The 22,268-nt window shown below is 40.1% G+C and overlaps 1 protein-coding gene across 1 annotated transcript in view; it reads left to right on the plus strand.

Moving 5' to 3' along the window:
• Positions 1 to 16,150, plus strand: part of LOC129722884 (patched domain-containing protein 3) — a 168,732-nt gene extending 152,582 nt beyond the window's left edge. The window contains exons 8-9 of the mRNA XM_055676701.1: positions 12,893 to 13,419; positions 13,483 to 16,150. Coding sequence (XP_055532676.1) covers positions 12,893 to 13,419; positions 13,483 to 15,057 — 2,102 coding nt within the window. The 3' untranslated portion in view covers positions 15,058 to 16,150. The remainder of the gene's footprint in view (positions 1 to 12,892; positions 13,420 to 13,482) is intronic.
• Positions 16,151 to 22,268: the final 6,118 nt, after the last annotated feature.

Consider the following 22,268-nt stretch of genomic DNA (forward strand, 5'->3'; position numbering starts at 1 on the left):
CCGACTATTCGATTATTCGTATCCGGATATCCGGACATCCGAATAGTATTCGTTTACATATCCGTGATCCGATGAATTTCTCCAATTCACTCGGCTATTGGCAGCCGCTCTCTCATTCCTGAGACACCGTGTATTCCCCACCAGATCTCGCTCCACCTGGTCCACCAGTTGCCTGCTGCGCCCCTGGTCGTCTTCTTCCTACCAGATTCGAGGCAAACACAAGCTCATGGTTCATCCTCCGCCTCCATATTCCGTTCTCTTGCGCGCCGCTGAAGATCGTCCTATACGACATTCTCACGTATGTTGATGCATTTTGGTAAAGGCTAGAGACACCAAAATTCACAGAAATGGTTGAATAGCTACAATCTTTCATTTTTATCCGGTTTGAACATTTGGAGTGAATCTGTGTTGATCAGTGCTATCAACGTTCCATGCCCCTAGAGAATAACCAGTCTTATGAGCGTTTTGTACAGGTTGCACTTCGTACGGGAGCTTAGTCTGATAAAAACGCCTCTGAATCTCACGGCTGGCATCATTGTCTTCAGTAACCTGTGAGGCAAGATAGACAAACTTGTCGAATATGTACCTCGAACTAATCGCTATCGATCGTAATGCTACTGTTTTGGCGTTGTCGGTCGGCATTGGTTCCATTGGTTAGCATATACTTTGTCTTAGACGTATTTATCTGCAACCCAATCATCGCTACTTCCCATCTGGGTTACTGTTCTGCCACCAGTTGTTCTGCCGACAATGTCCATGTAATTAGCAAACCATATGAATTGACTAACAGGCAGGAGAAACTATCACCCTGTTGAAGATCTCTGCGAAATTCAAAGGGACCCGACAGTCCAACCGAAATTCGCACACAGCACTGCGTCCCATCTACCGTAGATTTTATCAGTCTAATCCCCGGAAAGCCGTTTCTATCCATGTCCTTACAAAGCTTTTTTACGGTCGATAGTGTCCATACGCGGTTTTGAAGTCGATGAATAGGTGGTGCGTGGGATTGCTGTACTCACGGCCTCTCTTGAGGATAGCCCGTATTGTAAAGACTTGGTCCATCGTAGTCCGTCCTTCCACGAAGCTGGCCTAAAAGCTTCCCCCAAATCTGTTGGCTAGTGGTAAGAGTCGGCGGAAGATGATTTGGGTAAGCAATTTGTAGCTTTTCTTATAGATAGGGCAGATAACCCCATCCTTCCACTCCGCCGCTCTCTGTTCTGAATCTCAAATTTTGGCAATCAGCCGCTCCGCTCCGAGGCCATACTTTCCAGCCGATTTATTATTTTTCAGCTGCTTGATGGCACCACCGACGGGATCGCTTTCTCCGCCGCCATGGTCCTCTTCCTGAGGGCCATTCAGGTGCTCGTAAAAGTGCCGCTTACACCTGCCGGTCACCTCACAATCGTCCGTTAGAATGCTATCATCTTTATCCAGCCACATTTCGGCTCGTGGCACAAAGCTTCTGCGGGATGCGTTGAGTTTCTGGTAAAACATTTGGGTCATTCCATACGAAGTGACCACGGAAAAGAATAAACTTGGACACGACCATCACGGATTTGGCTCAAAGCTGGGGGAATTATTCATCTAGGTTCACTATGAAAAAATCCCAATTTTGGTGTCGATTGGAATACCTCCCGCACTGTGGGACCCCCTCTTTGTGACAAAGTCAGGCAATTTTTGTTCAAAATTCCGTTTTTCTTTTTCTTACAATTCATAGATGTAGGACGTCCGCAAAATACTGATAGATGATTTTTGAAGAAAATAAACCAAGGAGTCCAAAAAAATATAATTTTTGACTGGAAGTGTTGCTAGATAGATTATTTTTGCATTTGAAAACTAAATTTACATGTTTCGGCAAATGCAGCCATTTTTATTTTAAATTTGATAATTTCATCGTGTTCCTTGGAAATTTCACGTAAGAAGCAACTATCATCCCGAGGAAATGTGAGCCAATCTCGAGATATAACATTTTTACGAAAATAGACGTAAATTTCGTAATTAATTTATTTTATGGTTTATAGCCGTAAGACACCAGCGAAATAGTGATGAGTGAATTTTGGAGAAAATAAACCGAGGAATCCAGAAAAAATTTAATTTTTGACCGGAAGTGTTGTAAGATAGATTGTTTTTCTATTTCAAAACTGAATTTGCATTTTTCGGCAAATGTAGCTGAGTTTATTTTAAATTTGAAGATTTCATCGTGTTTCTCGCAAATTTTTACATAAGAAACACTTATCACCCCGTGGTAATATGAGCCAATCTCGAGATATAGCATTTTTACGAAAAACTAATTACGAAATTTAAATCCATTTTTGTAAAAATGCTATATCTCGAGATTGGCTCATATTACCACGGGGTGATAAGTGTTTCTTATGTAAAATTTTCCGAGAAACACGATGAAACCTTCAAATTTAAGATAAACTCAGCTACATTTGCCGAGAAATGCAAATTTAGTTTTAAAATAGAAAAATAATCTATCTGGCAACACTTCCGGTCAAAAATTATATTTTTCCTGGATTCCTTGGTTTATTTTCTTCAAAATTCACTCATCACTATTTTTCTGGTGTCTTACGGCTATAAACTATAAAATAAATTAATCACGAAATTTACAACTATTTTCGTAAAAATGTTATATCTCGAGATTGGCTCATATTACCTCGAGATGATAGTTGTTTCTTACGAGAAATTTTTCAAGGAACACGACGAAATTATCAAATTTAAAATAAAAATAGCTGCATTTGCCGAAAAATGTAAATTTAGTTTTCAAATGCAAAAATAATCTATTTGGCAACACTTCCAGTCGAAAATTTTATTTTTTTGGATTCCTTGGTTTATTTTCTTCAAAAAATTTATCAGTATTTTGCGGACGTCCTACATCTATGAATTGTAAGAAAAAGAAAAACGGAATTTTGAACAAAAATTGCCTGATTTTGTCACAAAGAGGGGGGTCCCACAGAGCGGGAGGTATTCCAATCGACACCAAAATTGGGATTTTTCCATAGTGAACCTAGATGAATAATTCTCCCAGCTTTGACCCAAATCCGTGATGGTCGTCTCCAAGTGGCATGTACACTTCGTATGGAATGACCCATTTACGTTTCTTGAGAATGATGCAACTGTTCCACATTTCCCGATGACGTTCTTCACTACGCTATTGATAGCTGTTGATGGTGTTCCAACAGTCCTCGAGAGGGGCTTCCTCCAGCTGGTCTTCTTCCGGCAGCGCAGCTTCGAGTGAATGCGAGTAGTTTTCGGCGACGTTAGGGGCGGGCGTCGCACAGTGGCAGGTCTCTGGATAAAAGTCGGGATAAACCTAAAAGTCTTTTTTAAATGATTGGAAATTACATATTATTACAATTTTGGGGTGGTGAACTGATTTCTGATGTTAGAAAATGTTGAAAATAGCTATTTACGCACCTAAAGTGCCGTTAGGCCTTTTTCATGATCAAATTTTTTAGTTAGTTTCATTTTACTTCTCTATTCAGTCGAATAGTCGGAAGTTAAGAGCGATGAGAAGAGCAACATAAAAGCGATGAATGTTGGTGTGGTTTCCTTACTTGTTCTTCATCGTATTTTTTGTTTGGTTTTTAGGGTACTCCTTCATGAATTAGGGTGGTGCAAAAATCGTCATGAATTGAAGTTTATTTTATTTTAAAAGTTTTTAGCTCTTTAGCCGTTTGACCAATTCAAGATCTTTCTACTACAAGTGAGAGGTCTTTTAAGGAAAATTATGAGGCACGTACGGTAGTTTATTGTAACGTCATTGGAAATATGAGAGACGATATATTTTTTTCTCATCAATTCAATTTGTCCTCTTTTTATACATCTTGCAGTACTGAAAGCGGTTTACAAGTTTATATGAAAACGCTTGAGACTACTAGAAAAAGCTTCATGTATACTTCCCAGTCAATCATTTTGTTTAAATATGCGAACTGAATAATTTCCAACTGACCACAATGCGTCTCCATAGTTTTATTTTCAAAATATCTTCCTATGAGCAACGATGTGCAAAACGGGACCCAAAAATCTGGAAAGTACAATAAATTTCTTATTGATTGTCGGTTATCCGATCGTTCCGAACCGTTTCACAAGATTGTACGGTAGAAATAAAATTAGAAATACATGTTTGTTTTGGTTCTTCCTCAATATGTTTTACCTCGATTGAGAAATTGGTTGTATTCTTGGCAAGTCTGAAAAATCACTCAAAAAATACATAAATCTCCCTTCAAAATTAAACTTGTCGAATCAAAATCGGATCAAAACTGAAGCAGTTACAGGTGTTTGAAGTTAAGCTAAAAATTGTGATTTCAAACATGAAAATCATCGAAATTGCTTGATATAGCAACATTCAAAGTGGGATTAAAAATCGATATCTCAACCGATTGTCATAAAACTTCGGAAAAAGGTCACTTACAGTTTGATAATCTTCAGAAAAATGCAAAATCTCAAAATATTGACATGAAAAATCGAGGTTTTTTCCGGCCTCTGACCACTGTGCGTCGGTACCGGATGTTGATAACAACGAAGAGTTTTGGGCGCATCTTAACCATCCGAGTCGACGTTAGCGCTTCTATAGGATCTGACTTCGATGATGTCTGATTAGTGCCGTGAATCAGAATCAGAATGTAGTCGAGCTATGTTCCTGTCCGATTTGGTGACCTTCAGGTGTACTTGTGCAGGAGGTTGTGCTGGAAGCAGATACTACACACGGCCTTGTTCTTGGTTCGATATGAAGGCTGTGCACGTTTATGATGCTGATGTTGAAGAACCGGGCCTTGATTCTCAACCTGCACATTCGAGATTTTATTGGCCACCACCCAACCACCAGTTTCCACATCTCGTTTATCACTATTAAAAGTGTCCCAAGCTCATGTGTGTTGCCGCAACTCTGGTAGATGGCATAACCATCCCGACACGTACGCATCATTGAGTCCTTCCAGTACACCTCCTGCAGTGCTACGACGTCGAACCTGCTGGATTCAATTACTTCGGAAAGTACTCGTGTGCTCCCTTGGAAATTAAGAAATCGAAAGTTTCACGTCCCGAGTTTACAGTCGTTAGTCCGTTTTTGTCGCATGGGTCTGAGCCGATTGTTCCAGTACGAGTTTCTTTGTTTCTCGCCATTATCTTTGAGTGTTCTACGGTGGCGGCTTGTAAGGCCTGCGCACCAACCCTTTCTAATCTGGAGTTTAGACGCTGTTTTGAGCCGCTCCCAACATGGAGGACAGACGCTCGGAAACCTAAAAGAACCCTTCTTCTCTGTCAGCATATGAGCAAGTTCTCACCGGGGTTGGTTACCCGATCTTCCCTTGGTTGCTCGTATTTCTGTAGGTTATTCACTTAAAGACAATTGAATCATCAACGGTTCAAGCATCAGAGGAGATACCGCAAACCTTAAAATAGGTTTCATGATGATTAGGCATTAAACTTGAGTCGAAGTATCAAATAATCAGTTGTTACCCTTTGAGAATAGAAACAACTTGTACGCTATAAATTTTGTTTGCAACGCTGATTTTAAGCATTTGCAAAACACATGTTCGAACAAAACATAATCAGGCTGAACTTTTCTCGAAACTTCTCGTTGATTTTTTCTCTCAAGATAACAGAATTTCATAATTTTATTTTCACCAATCCATAACAACGAACGTCTTACCAATAACAATTAATCCGAAGCTGTATTGTCGAATCGTGTGCAGATTGCACACGATTCGACAATGCAGGGCTTTGAAAAATCCTTTTCTATAAAGACGCTTGAACGTTTTCTGTGTTCTGCTTGAACGTTTCTGTGTTCTGCGTTCATGATCGACCGAAAAAACAGTCAATCAGTTTGAAGCATTCTTACGTTTGAGGCTCATGTGCTGGTGGTATACTGTTGCACCTACAGTGCCAATTTTTACTAACCGGGACCTCATTCGTAATGAATTAACCAACGCTTACTTCAAACATCTGCGTCGAATATTGCTTAGCAGTAGAGTTTGTGAGTGATATTCAATATAGTCATCATTCAAGCCACGTGGTAATGGCTATATGAGTAAGATAATTTTTCTCACAACATCGGCGGGGAAGAAGATAGGGTAGAACAGGGCTAGTTGGTTACGGGGTTAGTTGGTCAATGAGGATTACATCAAACCAACGCATCGAAAAAACTGTGTTTTATTTTCACATATCATTTATATAAAAAAAAATGTGTTATATGGGTGATATAATCAGATAAGCAGAGAAACTAAATGACAAAACAAAGTGCAGCTGTGCAAATTGTGATTTAAAAAAATGTTTATCGTTGTCCGTCGGTTTTTAAATAAAGAATAATAAACACCCGTTTTCAAATGACAATTCGCTCATGAACAGATTTTGAGCAGGTTTGAGCAAGAACTAAATTAAAAATACGAAGGACAACGATAAAAATTTCTCAAAAACCACGTTTTGCTCAGAAAATTACTCTCTTTCAGCAGATCTATAACAATCAGAAAACCATAAAAACTTTAGAATTGCGGAATTTGGTTCGAGTTCAATTCACCACGTGTTTCCTTTGATCAAGTGTCCAACCATCAATGTAATTTCAACGTATACACCAAAGTCGCTTTTTACGCGGGGGATACGTGCCGCGTAAATTCCCGAATCTACGTGAAAAAACGCGTAAAACACCGCGTAAATTCCGGAATCTGCGTAAAAAACCACGTAATTTCCGGAATCCGCGTAAAAATGACCACATAAAAAAACCTGCGTAAAAAACTATAAAATAAGGCGACCTTAGTGAACTTTTCGTCAAGCAAGGGAGAGTAACACTTTTTCATCCAATAATGAGTAGCTTTTGCGAACGTCTAAGCGAAAAACTGAAAACGATTTGACTTCCGCATAAATACTACAGACTGCCGTTAATGCATTGTTGGAGGAAAACTAAATTGTCCTTTCGAAATAAAAGTTGTCACTTTACCCCACTCGCTGATCAACTTCTACCCTACCTGAGGAGCTAATCGGCCAATCTGTCAACCGCTCAAAAAGAAAAAATACACTGAAGCCTTTTAACGCGTATTACGGAATTTACGCAGATTTCAGAACTTACGCTGTTTTTTATGCAAATTTCAGAATTTACGCGTTATTAACGCGGATTTCGGAATTTACACGTTTTTTACCCCAATTTACGATTTCAGAATTTTCACGGTTTTTTACCCGAATTTCGGTATTAATCCACGCGGTTTTGAAGTAGAAGACTTCTCTCAGGAAGTTCGGTTACATAGGGATGTGAAATGAAAATCTAAAACCGAAAAAAGTGAAAAATATGTCCAATTTCAAATGCTAATAAATCGGTTAGTTTTCGATGGATTTCCTTCGTTCTTGCAGCAATAGATTGGAAAACCTTCTAAGATTCTTCCCAAATGAAGATAATTGTAATTTTATTATTCAAACTATTGCACTATTGAAATTCGACCTCTGATTGGTCGTTATATGATTGCTTCCCAAGCACGGTCGACAGAATCATATACCTTGCAATTCAAAACATGCTATTTGGCCTATATAAGAGCCTGTTTCAGCCGAAGCTGCTCATAATAGTTCTAGACAGCGACAACAGCAGTCGTCCTCCCTTAACAGCAGCAGTAGCAGTGCAGTGGATACCAGCGATAGCGGATAGCGGCCAAAGCTGTGGCATAGCAATGGATAGCGCACTGGTTGCAGCGGATTTAGCATCGATAGCAGCTGGGCCAGCTGATGCAGGAACAGCTGATACCAATGGCAGCGTATAGCGGTTACAACTGTGGCACGGCTACGGAAAGCGTAGCAGTTGCAGCAGGTATCAGCATCGATAGCAGCTGATGCAGTGAGGCACTTTAGTGAAATGCAGTCCCTGTGCGATAGAGGGCACTAGTAAATGCATTCAATGAAAAGTTGACTCATTTTGACAACACATGAGCCGTCTAGTTTTGAATGTTAAATAAGCTTTTCACTCAGGATGAAATAAAAACCTGATGATTGAAGAGTTAATGTTTTCTCTTGAGTTCAATTACATTTTTAAATTTGTAAAAGTTATAAATTTTACTTTATCTTCGTGTCTCAGAACGTGCTGAATTATCTTTTCCTTCAGTCATGAGCAAGACATCCGAAAAAATTTCATTATATCAAAATTTAAAAATTGTCAAGCCCCAACCATGACAAGCAACTTAGCGCAAAATTCGATTAATCTGATTATTCAACGTTTATTTACTAGTAAAAACGATTGACACGCAAGCAGCCGTGTTATTTTTCTTGTAAAAGTATTCTACTTCAACCTTGCGGTCGAGGCTTTGCACACAACCCTCCTGTGATTTTTTTACTCGGATTTCGGAATTTACGCGGTTTTCAGAAATTTCTCGTTTTTTACGCGAATTTTGGAAATCACCAGTTTATTTACTCAGACTTCGGAATTCACGTGAAGTTTTACGCAGATCTTACAATTAACGCCATTTTTTACCCGGATTTTGGAACTTACACGTTTTTCACGCGGATTTTCTCCGCGCTACGTGTCTCCTCGTAAAAAAAAAAACTTTAGTGTATCCGCAAAATTGCGAGCTGTAGTTCATATTTTCGCATAATACAGCCATACCTCGGTAGAAGGCAACCTCGATTCAACGTAACTCGGTATAACGTAACTTTTACCTCGATATAACGTAACTTTTTAAGATTTATTGATATTGAATATAAATGATATAGCAACTGTTTTTGGAGTACAAATTGCTTCGAAAATATGTAGTAAGTTTTGAAACCAATGAAACCAATGCGAAAGTCCCAAATGGGCATAAGAAAGGTTTTGAAATACTAATGGGTGATGGGATTAGGTTTCCACGCATCCTTCAGTAACAATTCACAGTCTTGCATCAACTTTTTTTTTTTTGTTTGTTGAAATTTTCTCTGAAGAAAAGCATAAGAAAGGTTTCAAATTACTGGTAGGTGAAGGGAAATAGGTTTCCGCGCATTTTTGCATTTCAACAGTCTTGCATCAATTAAAAAACTTGTCTTTTGCTTGTTCAAAAATTGTCCTTAATGGGCTGAAGAATGGTTTAAAATTACTGATAGGTGATGGAAAATAGGTTTTCGCGCATCTTTGAGTAATCATTAACATTCTTGCATGAATTTAAAAAAAAAATTACTTCGATATAACGTAACTCGATATAACGTAGCGGTAATGAAAATAAAGTTGCCTCATATCGAGGTATGAGTGATGCCACATTTTCGTCTGTATTTCGGAGCTCAAAAAATCTTGGCACCTTGGTAAAATTTCAAAAAATCTGTATGAAAATCTGCATATGTACTGGACATATCCTTCTCGAAAAAAAAAACGCATTATAGCTTTTTAACATTTATCCCGTGTCTCATTCATGCACACGTTTATGCGTAGCTTATGAATATAGTAAAACCTCCAACACTTTGAACCGCATTTGAGTTAACTTTTCTTTTTCAACTATATCAAGAAGTTTAATTTACGACCCCATGAAAACCAAAAAAATCTGTATAAATCTATATTATTTCCAGAAAATCTGCAATCTGTATATGCAGATATCTGTATGAAAAATACGCAAAAATGTGTATAAACGCAGATAAATCTGTATATGTGGCATCACTGGGTATGATTGTATTACCGGTATAAAGTAATGGAACACTTTTACCAAAAATGACCAACTTTTCCCGCTCTACCCTAAGTACCGATTTATGCATTAGTCATATGTTACACAAATTTCAAAGTTCTATTCCAATCCAATCCGACATACAAAAACAAATACGAAAACAAACGCAAAACGAAACAGTAAGAATGATACCAACCGCCCTCATTCACTTCGTGTCTTGCACGTACACATAATCGGAGAGTGAACGTAATTAACGAGCGCTGCCATAGCGAATGACCGCCACCTAGAAACTAAAAAAACGATCAACTTTACTTCGACTGTTTTTTCTCTGGGCGTTCGCTTGACTATATCGAGCAGTCAAGTTGACTGCGGAAGGCGTTCGCATTCGTGTTTTAACAGTCAACTTGCGATCCTTTGAAAAGCACTGGTGCAGATAGGTAATAATTAAAATTCCTAACAATATGTCGCAGACATTACTTTTTGGTATCGAAAACACTCTAGAGACAGAAAAACCAGCAAACAATAAATTCAATCTAACAAGCCACTCGTAGTGAAGCACCCGAACAGCGATCTCGATCATATATCGAAGTACAAGAATTGCATCAACTGAGGTGAACAGCGGGCTTGAATCTCCTCCTGTTGGCACTTGGCTTTGCGCGTATTGTGCCCGACGAACCTGAACCGCATCAAGTGGCGACCGCGGGCGAACCAAACGAGCGTGAAAGTGCTCATTGTGGAACATGTCTGCCCATACAACAAACTAATAAAGTGAAAGAAAATACGAGAAATTCCTGCGAAGTGCACGGAGTGGTGCGCTCCCTACCGTGGGCCGTGTCAGAATCAAGCTGCAGTTCACGGTTGGGGTTTGTTTTGTTTTGTTTTGTTTTTCTTTTTTTACACTTGTACCCATCCCCGCGAGGTGGCATGACGTTGTGCGCAAAAAAGTGTGTCACATGCATAAAACATATTTTAGCATGCTTCTCACGAGCCTGGGGTAGATTCCAATAGAGTGAGAAGAGTGGAATCGGGCGAAGAAATGACCACACATATACCGACAACGGTGCCCCCAGGGGATAGCCGGCGTGCTCAGTTTGGACGGTTGGTGCCGCTGTTGCCCCTCAGATTGAGTGGTTCATCAATTGGCCAACCGGTTATTGTCTTTCACTTTTAGGCCAACCCTCTGATCTTGGACATTAAACGAGAGCTTTCGGTCAGCAAGACCAGTTCTGAGCCGGTCATGCAGGTGGGCGGTTTCCGAAAAATTTCACCTCGTGCTTCCTCTGGATCGAGCAAAGATCGTGCAGGCGATGATGGGGCAAGTTCAAGTTGAAATTAATGCACACGAAAAGGTTGAGTGCTTGCGTGTGACAACGAACAACCTACACACGCACTTTCGCTTTTACCAAGAGCTGTACTACTTTGAAATTGACTCTGATGAGACAATTTAGCTTGGAATAGCTCCGCAACAAAAACATTATGTTAGTTTATGTATAGACAAATAGAGTTACAACCGGTTTGGTTCTGCAATGACATAATCCTAACAACAACATTAATCTGTGGGTGACAACAGTCATAGTAATCAGTGTACACAGATAAGTGATTAATTACGACATGTTATTACGTATTATGGACTGCGGATAATCTCCTCCGTTGGAATCATAAAGCATTGCATGCTTTCCACCACCTACGGTAATGTTGGTTATTTGGATTTTAGTACCACAATAAAACAGTCATAAATTGGTTTTCAATGTCCAACGGTTATTTTGTTAATTTCCAAAATAAGACTACAGAGCCACGTGGAGGTAGGATGCGATCATCACCCCGCCACTTGATCTCCGGCATCAATACTTGGGCTATCGCAATAAAACGCCGCAATTACTGGGGATGAGGAGTACTGGGAATGATATTATTATATCTATCTTCTTTAGAAAGAGAAATTCCACGAGAAACACCTAAGGTAAACAGTGAACTGGTGTAGAGGTCCTAATTATCATTAGATAATTACAACGATTATTAATAATTACCTAAATAAACATCATATCTCACAGAAATAACACCACTGATGCGTTTAACACTGGTTCCGTCTGAAGCATAAACACGTTACCCTAGAAAGGTAACGAGTGGCGCGATAAGATTGAGGAAGTACTCTTGCTGAGGATCACCAAATGAGCTCGGAAAGGCTCGTTTGATTGGATCACTTACGCCGGAGTCCGTGGGAAAACGAAGAGAAAAATGCAGATGTGAATGATATGGGCAGGTTTTGTCAGTTGTAAATATGGTTTGATGAAATTTAGACTGAAGAAAATATCAAGATGAACCTACCAACAAGTTTATTTTATAACTATCAGATATTCGCTTTCATTGCAAAGCTATTGGAAAAAACAATGAAAGGATCTTTGCATAAAAGCACCAACGCAGAATAAACATATCGTTGCCAGTAATTTGCACCTCTTAAAAGAACTTGTTTTTAATAACTGGAACCATTCCCTTGAATTAAACCGTTGATCTCTGTCTTTACCTGTACCCTTTTCGCTTAGTTCCACATGAAACGAAACCAGGTTTTCTTGTGCACTAATATTTTTTACGAGTGATCAGCTTTATGCTACATGCATTCTTGGATCTTGTTACCGAATCTGGAATAAAACTGAAGACGAATGAGTAACTTTACGTGAAAAAAAAAGAAAAAATGAGTGATTTTACGTACAAACACCTATTTTTCCCATCGAAATTCAAGCTTGGAAAAACTTCTCATCGATTAATGCCAAAAACTCGTGAATCTAATGAGAAATAACTGAGATAAGTACCTAAAGTCTAACCACTTCCTCGGTACCCGGCTTGAAGATGGTCACGGTAGAACTATACTGCGATAATCGTCTTCTTTCTAATAGTGACAAGGCACGCTGTTTAAAAACAAACTCGTCAAACATGTCAAAATCTTGTAATAATATTTCTCAGCACAAATAAAATGAAAAAGACAGAAATAAAATCGAACAACATCGCCAAAGGAATGACATTTTTACATTAAGCCTACTGCGACGCACACTGACGAAGCGAATCAAATGAAAGTGTTGACCGTTTATAAGCCTGCTCGGGGTTCTTTCTTACAATTAGGTTTACTTAAATAGTTTATACAAAAATGGTTTTACAAATAATTTACGTATTTTTGGTTTTTATTTAATTATCTTCTATCTTCAATATTTTTCTACGTCAAAATTTACTAGTATAAGTTTAAAAGATTTTTTCAATCATTACTAAAACAATACTAATTAAAACACGTCTTTCTCTTTCCCCGGCAGAAAAACGCTCCTGGCTGTACCGCAAGCTTAACACCGGCGGAATCAACCGCGACGACCCGGACAACCCAATCGACAACAAAGAGCACGTGCTGATGAAGTTCTTCCGCGACCGGGTCGCTAGCGTTCTGAACCGCGGCTGGGTTAAGGCAATCATCATTTTGGTCTTCGCGGCCTATCTGGGCGGAGCCTGCTACGGACTGACCAACATCACCGAGGGGCTTGAGCGTAGGAAACTCTCAAAGGAGGACTCTTACTCGGTGAAGTTTTTCGACCTGGAGGACGAATACTACCGCGAGTTCCCCTATCGGATACAGGTGATCATCACTGGGGACCTCAACTACTCGGATCCGACCACGCAAATGCAGATCGAGGAGCTGATGCAATCGCTGGAAAACACGTCCTACATCACGTCACCGCTGTACAGTGAATCTTGGTTACGGTCGTTTATCTCGTACGTGGACCGCAATAATGACTATCTTAATCTGACGCTGGACAGCGAGCAAGCATTCATTGATGCCCTGAAAGAGGTTAGTTGGGTCGTTTCTGCTTTTTTGTTTGTTCATTGTTAAAATTATTTTATTTCATTTTAGATATGGCTATTTCCTGCTAACCCTTTCTCGCTGGACGTAAAATTCAACGACAACGGTACCCGCATTCTGGCGTCACGTTTCATGATTCAAGCCATCAACATAACCGACACGAACCACGAAAAAATCATGGTGAAGGACTTACGGCAGATCTGCAAGGAGTCTCCATTGAACGCTACCGTATTTCATCCCTACTTTGTGTTCTTCGATCAGTTTGAGCTGGTGCGACCGACATCGATCCAATCGATGGTTATAGGGGGATTGATTATGATGTTGATATCGTTCATATTTATTCCCAATTTCTTGTGTTCCCTGTGGGTTGCGTTCTCGATCGTTAGTATCGAGCTGGGAGTTGCCGGGTATATGAGTTTGTGGGATGTGAACCTGGACTCGATTTCGATGATCAATTTGATTATGTGTATTGGCTTTTCGATTGATTTTACAGCACACATTTGCTATACCTACATGTCATGCAAGGCCCGAACCCCGGACGAGAGAGTTCGACAAGCGCTGTACAGTCTAGGAATGCCAATCATTCAGGGAAGCGTCAGCACGATTCTGGGTGTGGTGGCTCTCCTTTTAGCCGACAGCTACATCTTTTTGGTGTTCTTCAAAATGGTGTTTTTGGTGATTTTCTTCGGTGCGATGCACGGTCTATTCCTACTACCGGTGCTATTGTCACTGTTTGGACCAGGATCGTGTACTTCATATACTGAGGATGATCTTAAGTTATCTTCCGTAGAAAAGGCATATCCTCATCCGTACTGTATCTCGCATCCTCAGCTAGCTTTGACTGGTGCTTTTGGAAGCAAAACTTTTTTGGGAGCTCCCTACAAAGCCTACGGTGACGAGAAAGACTTGGGACTAGGAACTTCGGGTGAAGACTCTAGTGAAAGCTCCAGCAGTAAGTCACAGCGTAGGCAAGCAATCGAGGATGAGAATACACGGCGAAGATACGAGGAAGGATGGCGAAGGTCTTCGCACAACCTTACCGGACAGAGTCAATTCCAGCCCGTCCTGGATTTGTACGGGCAGGAAGCAATCTGGTCGAAACCAATTAGCAAGCCACCGATAAAAATGGGCAACGGTCGCTTCTCGTATGATGACCCCCTAAACATAGCCCAAGGTCAGACTTCATCGAAGAAAAAGTACGAATACGATGAAGATTCCCGCCGACTGGAGGACAGCCGTCCACGAAAACATCGCTACGAAGACAATCGGACCTTTGAAGACGACGAAGTCGTAGAAGATGAGTATCAACACACAAACCGCTATTACATGTACGACACTAGCCACGTAAAACGACTTTCGAACGACAGCAACAACAGCGGAACTGACAGCAACAACAGTAACGTGAATCGCCGAAAATATTCGGACGAAGACAACCAAAAACGACGACGCTTCAGCGACGAACGCCGACCTAGGAAATACTCTCCGCCCGAGGGTATCTATAAGCAGAACCCGAACCGTTCTTCCTCGCAGCACAATCTGTACTACCCACGGCAACCGCCGACACGGACAACGTCTCAGAACAGTCTGCACCAGCTGCGGCACATGGGTGATATGAGATTTCCTTGAAGGCTTGCGTGAGCCAACAGCGGGTGGAAATTTAACTAGCAGCCTAGAACGTTAAGTAGCCAATTTGAAGATTTTCTTGGTGGTCGCGGAGCTCTTTCACTATCTCTATTCTCAAAACACAAACAGCAAAATCAATACCGAGCTCTTTATAGTTCTAATGCTTGCAATCGCTACTACTTATAAGTAAAGTCAATACAGCTAAGTACTCTGCTTGTAGCTATTTGCTGTGTTCTTGCTCAAACCTTCATGTTATCTGTACAAATTTATCCAGTAGTAGAAACCATGACTGACGCGGTGCTTCCTGGTGCCTTGATAATCTTCGATAGTCTTCACATTTTCAAACCATATGCCTGTAAAACTGTCACCTCTCAGAGAATCTTTGGACAAAATCTTGCTGTGTAATATAGTAGTGGACGAAAGGACGAAAGCTGCGTTACGAACAATTTTGTGCACGAGTGAGAATATGTGATCGTCTGGTATATCCATTAGGTGTGAAATATATAATGACAACCACAATTGTTTGCGCCCTCATCTCTAACTTAATTACATAGTTCGTAAGAAGAGCAGTGGATAATCAAGAGTTATTTAATTTAGTCGTAAGCGGTAATTCGGGCACACAGTCAAACAATAACGCGCTGCAGACCAACAGGGAAGAATGGGACCTAAAACAGTAGAGTGTGCCCATTGTGTAGAAGCGGAATCGAAATTGTGTACAGAGAATCTTTTTTTTGCGAAACAAAATTAGTAATAAAAATTACACTTAGTTAAGGAACGAAGGAATAGAGGCACAGTAATCCCTCTCGAGCTTGGAAGTTGTAATTATTTTAGCTTAAAGGAAACTGAGAATACAAATACGCGTATATACCTATAGACGGCGAATATAACCTGTTGTGGATACACAAAATCGATGTATCGTACAGTTAGTAAACGATAAGTATGTAGGGAGTCTGAGTAGCCTTAAGGAAGCCTATATTTTTGTATTGAAACCTTTTTTCCCCCTGATCCCACAGAGAGCGATCCTATGTCTTGGGTACGAATGGAAAGCGAGAAATAAATTATTAAGAAATAAATAAAGATTTGTATATGCAAAAAATCTCTTTCAAATGAGTTGTGAGAATCCAACAATTACCAGCAACTTTTTCATAGTCATAAGGTTTTTTTCTTTGATATGACCTGTCAGGTCGGCTGAGGCCGCTCACGGCCCATCTCGCCAGTCATAAGGTTTAGTAATCGTTATTCGAGACAAAAAAACCTCCACAGAACTCACGAAAAGAGGTTAACATTCAGATGAGACAATGATGGTGATCGGCGATAAAATCGACGATAAACGTTCGATTATTTTCAGCGTGTGAGTCAACTTCGTCTCTCAGTCGGTTCTAACATTTATCGTACGATATGCCAGTCCGAGTGAACCAATTCGGAGATTCGCTGAGATAATTCATTCTCTCTCAGAGATGGAATTTCCAATAGCTCTACAAACCGATGATTCACTCTTCGCTGATAGAATCCAAGTGTCAAAACAAAAGAGAAGAATCGCGAGACGATCATTATCGGAAAAGAGAAGCGATTGCGATCGCTTGAACAATTATCCCCCTTTCTTTCTGAGTCGCAAGTGTTGACAGTAAAATAGGTTTTTCATCGTTTAACAAAATGTTCGCTGATGTATGTTGGCCGATATCGAAGTTTTTTTTTCAAACAAGCAAAAACCTGCACACATTTTGGAAAAAATCCGCATATATAAATAGATTCTAGAAAAGTTTGCAAGCTATGCAAAAAGTAACAACAAATATTTGCCATTTGAAAAAAATCTAACGTTACTCTTATTTCTCAAGCAAAAACAGATTCGACCCCCTAATGTTTTTTTTGGTTTGTATTTAATAAAATGGTATTGGTGGTATTCAAGACACGACCGCATGACGTTGGACTACGGTATTCTTATTTTCCATTAAAACAAATAATAAAGAGAATTGCAACTCTAGTATTTGCTGCAATTTTATCTAGTGCATTTCTGAATGCTGAGACGTTAAAACGTTATAAATAATAATATATAGGGTAGGGAACGGCTTAAGCAGTAGCACCTATTTTAATCAGTCGAAGAAAACAGGCCTCAAACTCCTGCATTTCGACCACTATCGACAATTTCAATGATGGAAACGAAAACTTTGATTGTCTAGCTGTCTCACGAATATAAGAAATACCGTTAATCACAAAGAAATCTGTGAACAATTGCAATTGAAACAAATCGACCTATATTGCAGCCATTCAGGAGCCACTTCAGGTGCTGAAAAAAAACGCCTGCAAAACAGATGGAAACTGCTTAAAATAGGTTCGGGGTGATTGGAATAGTGTCCCTCGATTGGTAACTTTGATTGATGATTGTCAAAGTTTGCTAACTTAGTTTTACAATCCGAAAACAATTTTTTCACGATAGGTATTTTTCACGATAGCGACAAGTTTGTTTATTTCTCTGTGTGCGAGAAACAAAATCAAAACCGCGGACCGAGAAACAAAAATGAAAATTTAATGAATGCTTTTTGAGAAAACTTGCAACTCTTTTTACCAATAATTTATGACACTCAAAAGAACCTGTTTGATCTAAATGAAATTTTTAGTAAATAAGCGTTGATCATTCATAGGCAGTAATTTTTTCTCGATGACTAAAGACTGGCTGAAGAAGTTAAAATCGCTGCTGTAAAATCAAATTCACAACTGTGTTCGTTAAGACGTTTTAATATTTTTAATGACAATAATAATCTTCGATAAACACCCGCTATAGTTATCCACACACATGCTATAACTATCTATACACACGTTAAAACTATTCATACACACGCTGTAGCTATAGTTTTTTATACAAACATGCTAAAGTTATCCATACACACGCTATTCCTATCCATACATCCGATACAACTATCTATAAACACGCATAAGCTATCCAACCATGTGCTATTACTATCCATACATACGCCATAAGTAATCATTACACACGCAGCAGCTATCCACACACACGCTATAACTATCCGTACACACGCTGAAGATATACACGCTATAGCCATAATATGCTACACATGCTATATCTTACACACGCTATAGCTAGCCATACACACGCAACAGCTCTAGCTATCGAACAGAATGAAGAAATGCAGCTGCCCACTACCTCCGCCGCTGCTGCCTGATACCACCGCTCTGGTTCTGCTGCAGCTCAGTTTCGCCACTGGAATCAGCCACCGCTGCTGATTATTCAAGACCGTTCTAGTGGCCTTCCACTTGTTGACTGATGACTACTATGAGACGACGCAGGTTATTATATAGCCTAAAGCAAAAATCAATTCGCGAGCAAAGGGGAAGCGAGCTTGTGATTGGTTGAATGTGCACGACTTTTAACACAACTTTTAGCTAGTTTAGTATCGAAAACATATTTAAATTAGTATATGACAATCTTGCGCAATATTTCCCCAATCAATCAAGCCATTCCTGTTTAGAATCTGTTCAGTGGTAATGATAAAAGAAGCATTTTAAAATGGTGTCGAAACACCTGTTGCCGCTACCGAAAGCGAGCTCGTTATTGGTTGAAAGCTGCGAGACTGTTTACAAAGTCAGATCGGTTGTATCCGTTAGTGTCGACTGTGCTTGTGAAGAGAGGTGGTGATTGGTTGCTCGGTATGATTTAGACAATCGATGTGATTTATCAATTTTTCAATAGTGTATCTCGAACAATTGGTTATTTTTGTTACATAAATTCAACCGTAAAAGAATTTCTGATCGGTTGATGCCAAAACCTCGAAATTCTGAAAAGAAATGACTGATATATAAGCGCTCAAAACCTGACCACTTTTTCCTGGTTTTCCCTGGTTGAATTACTAGATTTTCAAATTCAGGTGCCTAACTTCGATATAGACGTTAGTCCAACGTCAAAACAAAATCGACCACGGACTCTGTAAATCTTCATTTCACAGTCAATTCTGTAAATCTGGTATCCCTGTTTTGAGCTGCCTTTTAGTTGGTCTAACACTTGCAGTTTTTTCCCTCTCTGAGTTTTTGGTTTGCGTTACAATTTTACGATTATTGGGACACTCTCACTCACAAGGTGATTCAAACCAAAGATTTTCGTTCCACGGCTCGATCGGATCGGGAGACGATAATAAATTACCGATCGAAACCGATGAGAGAATCGAGAAAGCGTATGAACAAGCGACGATAAACTAGCATACAGTTAACAGGCTATAAAGTTCACGGAGTATTCATTCGGCAGTTTATTTGTCACACAAGTTCTCTTCTCGAGAGACGATACAAAACATCGCGTATTATGCGTGATCAGAATCCAATAGGATTCTCTCGTGATAATTCTCTGATACGATTTTAACCATCCTTGTGAGGAGTGTTTCGAAAAGTAGTCGTAATCTTCCAAATACAGGTCGAACTCGATTATCAGGAGACTCGATTATCCTTTGTCCATAATCACCGTCCATGGAAGGCGAATGTTGGTTTCCCTCGAGCCTTTTCTTCTCATAAACTTGGTTTTCTAACCACCGCTTTAAGTCATAGGCGCCTACGGAGCCTATGAGTTGACTACCTTTGCTGAAAATTGTGTCCGGTCATTGGATTGTACCCTCAAGAGCAATGTTGAACAGCGTACAGGCACGCTTCCGGTATTCTCTCTCATTCCCAAACCTGGAAATTACCCAGTGCAGTTCCATTGCTAGTGCCTCTTTACCGTGTTTATAGAGCCTGTCCTTGCCTGCGGCTCTATTGTTCTTTAGTGACACAATATACCATTTGATGTCCTGAATATCAGCAACAAAGATGCTGCTACTGTTTGCTATTGTTGGCGTTTCTCTCTCCCCGGAATCGTGGTCAACTCCATTCGAGCTCGTCGATATTTGACGCGTTCTCTGCTGTAACGATACTTAGATAGTTTCCCCAATAACGACCTTGGTGAGCAGCAGTCGTATGTTGCCTCCAACTGCGCATAGAACGATTCCTCCTCGTTATCGGATCTACGTTCGTGGAGGTAGTGTACGTTGATGATGCTGTAGTTGAAGAAACAACCGCTAATCCCTAATTTTGTGCCGTGTTACCCGGAAATGATACTCTGAAGATTCATTGGATTGGAGTCAATGAACGGTCATGATTAAAACTAATTCAAATCTATTTATTACGACACGTTAAAACGGCACAACTTTTTGTAATGGACAAATAAAATTTTATCATCTATGCGCATTTCTACCGTCGTACATGACAGCTGTGCTACCGTGGCGAGCCCTGCGACGCTTGACCGAGAAAATAGAGCGCAGCGCGATAGGGCGATCCACAACTCCCCTCTCAAATGAGCTGGCACGGGTCGAGCCTTAGCGGCAGTCTTCAAATCCTTGAAGAGCGCCTAGAGGACTCGAACTCAGACGATGTTCTTGATGAACCAGACGGGAAAGCAACCGAGACCTCGTTACGTGGCGTTGACGTCGCCCGAGTCGTCCCGGGACCTTGTACAGTTCAGTCTGAACTAGAGACTGACACAGATGTCAGGCGAAGACGGTCGCCACGACGACGTAGGCGTAACCGGCGACTATGTCGGTGTACCCGGTGATAGTCTTGAAAGATCCCAGGAACCCAACAGTACGTCGAGCGGTAACGAATGCTGACTCGACGCGGATTGCTTCGGCATTGTGTCAGCAGCAGAGCGACTTTGAATATGGTTGACCTGTGAGCGTAGCATTTAGCGATCCATACGTTATACATCACATCTTCGACCTTCTCGATGACGACACCGGAAGCCCACTTCCAACCATTCCGACCGTAGAGTTTAGCGAATACGTGATCATTGTGGTCAAAGATTTTTGGTTTCTTACAGTTGTCGTTCATTGGCACTGGAGCAGGTACCGACGGTGGACGCAGAAGCTTGAAACTGTTTACAGTGTATACAGGAATCCCCTTCTTAAAACCAAAAATGCGTAACAGAACCACAGCCTAATGGTAGCCTCGAGACCAAGCAGGAACGAGGATCTTCCGCTTCGTAGTGCGTGATGAGAAAATTCGACGAGAGAATCTGTTTGGATTGGTCGAACGAACATTGGCACTTCAAACTCCAGTGGAACTTCACATCCGACTTGAGATGTTTGTCGAGCGGATTGCGTAGCATGCGCATGTTGGGGACGAACTTACCGTAATAATTGATGGCCCCCAGAATATCGTCGATTGTCGCGCACTACCCCAGGATCTAAGCTATATATATATATATATATATATATATATATATATATATATATATATATATATATATATATATATATATATATATATATATATATATATATATATATATATATATATATATATATATATATATATATATATATATATATATATAGATATATATATATATATATATATATATATATATATATATATATCGATTGGACCTGGCAGCTTTAAAATTGCCTCGATTTTGGCCCGATCCTGGGGTAGTGCGCGACAATCGACGATATGCTACAAGCAGGGCTATCATTCGCACACTCATTGCGCTCAGTGTGTGAATTTTATGTCAAGGCCAAGCTTATGAGAATGACTGGAGAGCGACACTATAGAGATAAGTGACTTTTTAGCTACGCACACTAGTGAACGTGTAAACCCGTGTAGAGTTACTTTTGTTTCCTCCAAACTGTAAATCATCGCAGCTCGTCGCTTCGACTTTTCATTACTTTTTACCATTTTTGGTCAATTATGTTTAGCAGCTTCTTCCGATTCATGATCACGATTGAAAAATTTATACAGAAACGAGTTTAGAACTTATAATAAGTGTTCAATTGATTATTCGCTCAGCCGCTCAAAACATAGCATTGCAAACAAAGCAGCGATTTGTAAATATTTCCCTCAATGAGTGGCACTAACACATTCGTACGTAAATAGGTCTATACTGACGACTTTTCTCTCTTTCCACTCTAACAGCCTCATGCATGAGCTGTTCATGAGAGCTCACATACAGCTACAGCAAATATCTTAAAATAACAACATAGTTCACTCTCGAATTTCCCATATATTCCCGTGAAGACAGACAGGGAACACCCCCTCTTGTGGTGAAAAAGGTAACTAAACTCATTGCACAGTGGTACAGTAAGGCAATTGAAGCGGACATAAGCTTTTCGTTGCGATTTTGGTTTGCGGTTTAAAGCCATAGTTTTTGTAAAAAGTTGTTTCTTATACATAGTCCTCTATTT

Source organism: Wyeomyia smithii, chromosome 2 (assembly GCF_029784165.1).
Source record: "Wyeomyia smithii strain HCP4-BCI-WySm-NY-G18 chromosome 2, ASM2978416v1, whole genome shotgun sequence".
NCBI lineage: Eukaryota > Metazoa > Arthropoda > Insecta > Diptera > Culicidae > Wyeomyia > Wyeomyia smithii.